The sequence below is a fragment of the Schistocerca nitens genome, chromosome 4, assembly GCF_023898315.1.
Source record: "Schistocerca nitens isolate TAMUIC-IGC-003100 chromosome 4, iqSchNite1.1, whole genome shotgun sequence".
Classification (NCBI taxonomy): domain Eukaryota; kingdom Metazoa; phylum Arthropoda; class Insecta; order Orthoptera; family Acrididae; genus Schistocerca; species Schistocerca nitens.
Window position 1 is genome coordinate 408,997,062 of NC_064617.1, and position 6,000 is coordinate 409,003,061.

Here is a 6,000-nt window from a genome sequence, read left to right on the forward strand (position 1 = left end):
CGTAAATGCTGGAGAAGGAACACATTTTATTTTTCAAGAATATCAATGAATATTTCCAGTGAACCACTACTGGAAGGAAACAACTGCTGTTGAACAGAGACTCACAAATAGCTGGTCCAAAGTTAGTGAAACAGATAAAAACTAAAAACCATATTTGTCAGTCCCTTAGAACAGGAGATTAGGGTTTAACAACTCTATGACAAAAATGTCATTAGGAACTGAGCACAAAATAATATTGGACAGGAAGTGCATATGAAATTAGCCATGGTCTCTCCAAATAAACAATCTCAGCAATCACCGAAGGTAGGCTTCCTGCATATCCAGGATTAACCTGGACAGTCCTGTCCAGGGTTGCTAAAATGTCTGGGATTCAAGAGTTTTATGACTGGCAATTAAGACTTTTTTTAAATATTAGTCTTACACCTATAAGTCTATATGTTTGAAATTGCATTTTTAAACATTCTTTTAAAGGCGTGCCTCCTTCGGCCAACCTTGAGGCAAGCACTGACATTGACGGTTAGGTGTGGCTATTGGTTCCACAACAAGTTTTCACTTCACCATTTGGTAACACAACAGGGGCAGAGTGTTCATGTTGTTTTTGTGTGTTAAGTAACTTGTCATATGTTTTTGGAAGTAACTCGTCTACATGTTTTTGATCATTCTCTCTCTGTTGTTTTTGTTTTTTGTCTCAATGTTTATCGATGAGTAAAAGTGTCTGTGTACTTAATGTTAACATGCAATAGGAACAAAAAATTTTGAATCTATGCAATAACAGTAACAATGAAAATATTATTCACTATGAAGTGTAGCTGTTGAGTCGAAGATAGACACAACAAAAGGACTTAAAACACACACACACACACACACACACACACACACACACACACACACACACACACACACAAAAACTGCTGTCTCTGGCTGCCAAGGCTTTTTTCACACTACATCAGCCCTACTGGAAAATATTCTGTTGCCCATCAAGGAAACAGTGATATTAAAGACTAGATGTCAACCAACTGTTTCACGTTATTGGTCTGATATTAACTGGGCACACTATATATACAACTTCACATAATTATAGAAGCCGAAGATTCTAACTCTTTCGTTAACATGGTGCTCCTTAGGGAAAAAAGGTGGAAACTGTGATATTGTGAGACAATACAAGATACTGATTAGAAATTGCAATTGTCTCCTCTAGTCTATAGATAACCTTTGCATTATCGAAAAGAGAGAGAGAGAGAGAGAGAGAGAGAGAGAGAGAAGTATAAACATATTATATTGATGCCTATCAATTTGTTTTATCATATTATTCACTGTGAAAGGTATGCTAAGACTAGGTGACATGCATATATTAATAAGACAGATGATTCAGTCATGATTCTCCATCATGCATATTTGTTCTGACTGTTACCCCATCAACAAAAGAAAGACAAATAAAATAACACTCATATTTCGTTCAGCATGGAGGGCTGAAACTACTCCCTGTTTCTCCTATGGAAAACATTTGATAAAAACTCGCGGAACCTGCTGCTCTTAGAAACGTGACACTGGCAGATTACAAAAGATTCTTGACTGTACAAGCTGCGCCAACGTTTTCGGGGCGCTTGATATTTTGGTGCCTTTATTGGTATATTAAATGTCCGGTCAATACCTAAGAAAACTTTCAGTGTGTGCCCCAACGGTTAATTGGCGAATGATAGGGGGAAATGTTAAACAACGTTGTTTCTTTACAACTGGGTAACTCAACTGGAACTTTTTCAACTCTGAAGGCTGAACTGTATCTACTCACCCACAGCGTTATAAGATAGGTTGTTCAAAACGAATTCACATAGGGGCTGGGGGTAAATTTTTTCTGTTCAATTCACAATGAATATGTTATTGTTGGTATTTTACAACACACGTTTGAGAATAACATATCGCTGGGAAGTAATACTACTACAAAAAGCCTCCTACACGAAAATTGAACGGGCTGTAAAATCGCACCGCTACAGAGAAAACAGTAACACGGTGTGGGATACACAATTAAATAACGTTAAAATGTTTTGAAAATTACAAACTCTGTGAAAATAGTCCATCGATTTGTTCTTATTTTCCTCCTCATGTCTCAATAACGACGATACAATAAAGTGTCACTTTGCGCAAATATGAGATAGCGAATGAACAAATGCAAAATGTCAACTGTCCGCTGCAGCGACTGAGGCATTATGGTTCGCTAATCAATGTTATCAGTATACTGCTGATATGAAAATGTGAGGTTGCTGATAAAGAATATATAAGCGTCGGAAAGAACTCAAATGTCAGGTGGTTTTTCTCACCGAAAACGTGGAGAGTCCCGCAAGCACTCCTCAATTTCAATAATCGCTTCCATGTCGAATACAGCGTACAGCGATCAAAGAAAGCCAACACAAAACTTCAAACTATCAATGAACGCACTCTTCTAACAATTACTGACAGTGTCTCATTTTCTGGTGAATGAATCATCATGTAAGTCAAAACAAATTTGTTTGAAGTGTCATTTCACGTAGTTACAGCACACGCTCACAGATGGCACACCTTCTACAAATACGTGTAACTTACCGTCCAAAGATTACCAACATGTAACCAGTGATCTCTGTAAGTAGCACTCGAGTACGACCGTGACTCGAGCGTTGAAAATTAACAAGACACACTACACTAGAGACTGTGTTTAAAACAGCACATGAATTCAACTGTCGCCTATTGAGACTTGATCAAAAGCGTTTCCTATTAAAGAATGATACCATATATCTCGTTGCACCTCCATATGCTACCTCAGTGTAAGAATGTATCGTTCCTTCCGTCAGGGTAAAGGCCAATTCACATCTCACGTCCGTCAAAATGTTCCACAATGCTTTTCAAATAGCAACATCCACACAGGATGTCAAAGAACCGACACGTCACATCAAGGTTTCTCGGGAAGAAAGTTATAACGCCGTCGTCGTCTGATAAATTGGAATTTTTGCTGCGCTCTCTCATGCAATAACAATGGATTTTATGCTTCTGTGTCTTTTTAATTTTTATTATTGTCACTGTGTTTTGTTTTCGTGGAAAACTGCACATGTTCCACGATGACTTGGATATTTTTTTCCAATAAATCTTCTTCCACATGCGAGGTCAGACTTCTAAAAGTGCGAAATTATTTAGGTTTTACAGTAACGGAACAGAGCTGACCCCATCACTGAGCATAAGTAAAAACATTAGTTGAGGAGTCAATTTTCACTAAGTATTTTTTAAGTTAAAAAGTCAGCTCTAATGAAGGAGGAAAATACAGTTGTCTGTTACGTTAGTGGTTACATGTGAAACCATAATGGATAAACAAGTACTTTTCATTCCCTTACAAACATAGTTTGGTGTGATTGAGTGTATATATTTTCGCCAACAAATGTATGCCACTTGTTTGAAATGTTGTTTGACTTCTGAGCCCTTTACCACACAAACCTGATGAAAAACATGGATTATAAAGTGTGCTTTGGCCCTTAATAAACTTCACTGTTGTTACTTATAACCTCACTATCATCTTTCGGTACTGGTTTAAGCGAACTGACGTAACATGACATGACATGACGAGACAGACAGTGAGAGTACTCTCTTACGTGACGATGCCTTGACGTGACAATGTCTTGACGAAATTGTCTTTAGTTAAACTACAGAACAGAATTTTCTTTCATATGTACTTGAAATTGCAGAGATAATACCACTGATAGCCAAAAATAGAAAGATGACATACATAAAGTACAGGTATTAGTGGGTGATACTTTATCAACGCATTAATGTATTATGTAATAAATGCAAGAGATCCTTAATAATTGGTAGTATTCAATGCAATATTTGTCCTATACAGAAGTCAACAAAGGGTTTCTAGAGACAAAATGTTCATTATCAGGTTGCAAAACTTAGCTCATGGGGTTAAAACGCTAAAAAGGCTATCAACACAATAGTAGCATTCACAAAATAAAATGGAATAAAAAACACATTGGACTACATGTCCACCTCTTACATTAAAATTGCCAACCTCAGTCAGTTTCTATCCCATCTCACACTGCACATTAAACCAGGTGCGTCCTGCTGATCTGCTATGGGCACCAAGAGTCCAGGTGACTCTTCTGCAGAGGTTTGGGAGGCACGTGAACTGATACGTCCGTTACATTACAGGATGAGCACAGCTTCTGGATCAAGCACAACGCTGTTCTATTATTCGCATACATTTTCCTTGTTTCAAAAAGTTTGGATGTCAGCTTATAGCTAGTTTATCAATGAATCATTGCAAATTTATGGTTATGTATCTGCCTTAATTCTGCAAAGTTTTTGAGAAATCTCATTCCATTGTCATTGCTATGCACATTCAGAATATTGACATTTTTCTTTTCATGAATGGCCATCTCCTATCCTTCCAACAAGTCGAGTTTCCTTCCTTTCTTTTCTAAGTGCAGGAGATCTAAGCCTTCACATTTTTCCTTAAGGGAATGGCCTGTTTGCTATACATGATTCTCAACAGCTGATTTATCATTATTAACCAGTCTGAATGCATCTTCATGTTTCTTGTAACTGACCAAAAATGTTCTTTCTGTCTGTCCAACATGCTTTGTGTCACAAGATGCACATTGAATTTAATAAACTTCCGAATTTTCTAACTTATTTATTTTTTTGCGGATGTAACGTTTCAGATCACACTTCACAGGATTGTTTGTCTAAAGTGCTATTTTAACACCATGAGTTCAGAAATGTTTGTGATCTTTTGCGACAGTGTTCCATAATGTGGTTAGTGACCCTTTTCATTTTTTCTTCATTAGGTTTATTCTTTCTGTTCTTATTACCGTTTCATGGCAATCTGTTGACAACATATACATTTTAACAGTTATTAGAAGCTATCTTCTTAATGGTGGTCAGTTCCATCTTTCTATCTTTCCTACTGATTGGCTTGTTGACTGCCATAGACAAGCAACAACAACTCATATTCCTAACGTTTAAAATAGACAATTTTGATCATAATGGCTTGGTCAGATCTCACTAACTGATGTTGAAAAATGAAATAATAATGAAATCAAACATGCCGGTCATAAGTTTTTAATAGTGGCTAAAACAGAAATGAGGAAGTAGGACAGTAATAATCACAAATCTAAAACTGACCAATTAATCGTCAGCTCCACAAATAAAGAGGTTACTGAAGGAAATCCCATTACTATGAGAACAGAGAAGGGGAATACAGTCATTATATTACAGGTGCAGGAATGCATTGCGAAGATGTTGGCATTTTTTGCTAAACATAACTTTACAGAAATTCAAAAGGACTTATCAGCTGACTTCCAGCCCAAACTAAGGAAATACTCTCAGACATACTAATTACTTGCTGAAGGATGCCAAAAAAAGAAGATAATTATGAACTCAATTGTGTCCAAACTAAGTTCACAGCTAAAAATAAATGCGAAATACCATTGAGTTCATTCGATAGTGAACTGTAAGTACAGACTAGCTTATAAGATAACTGGATTGCTAGACAACTACTCAGTGTATAATACACACATCAAAAAAGTTTCGTATCACTTTGGTTCCGAGAGTTCTGCAACATGTACAGAAAATTGGAATAGAGTCAACATAAATATCATTTCCTCCCTTTTTATTGCTCATGAAAACCACACATTGCATGTTGCACCACCACACAGCGAGACCTTCAGAGGTGGTGGTCCATACTGCTGTACACACTGGTATCTCTCATACCCCGTAGCACGTCCTCTTACATTGATGCATGCCTGTATTCTACGTGGCATACAATCCACAAGTTAATCAATTGGTCCAGATTGTCCTACTCCTCAACGGCGATTTGACGTAGATCCCTCAGACTGGTTAGTGGGTCATGTCGTCCATAAACAACCCTTTTCAATTTATCCCAGGCAATTTCGATAGGGTTCATGGCTGGACAACATGCTGGCCACTCTAGTCTAACGATGTCGTTATCCTGAAGGAAATCATTCACAAGACGTGCAT

The 6,000-nt window shown here is 37.4% G+C and overlaps 1 protein-coding gene across 4 annotated transcripts in view; it reads right to left on the bottom strand.

Annotated features, from left to right (window-relative positions):
- Positions 1-2,543, bottom strand: part of LOC126251844 (arf-GAP with coiled-coil, ANK repeat and PH domain-containing protein 2) — a 148,231-nt gene extending 145,688 nt beyond the window's left edge. For 2 of the 4 annotated variants that reach the window (XM_049952516.1, XM_049952518.1), the window contains exon 1: positions 2,316-2,543. In XM_049952516.1, coding sequence (XP_049808473.1) covers positions 2,316-2,368 — 53 coding nt within the window. In that variant the 5' untranslated portion in view covers positions 2,369-2,543. Of the gene's footprint in view, positions 1-2,053; positions 2,187-2,315 lie in introns of those variants that run through there. The other 2 variants (XM_049952517.1, XM_049952519.1) reach the window with 2 other exon arrangements.
- Between the last annotated feature and the right edge of the window lie 3,457 nt (positions 2,544-6,000).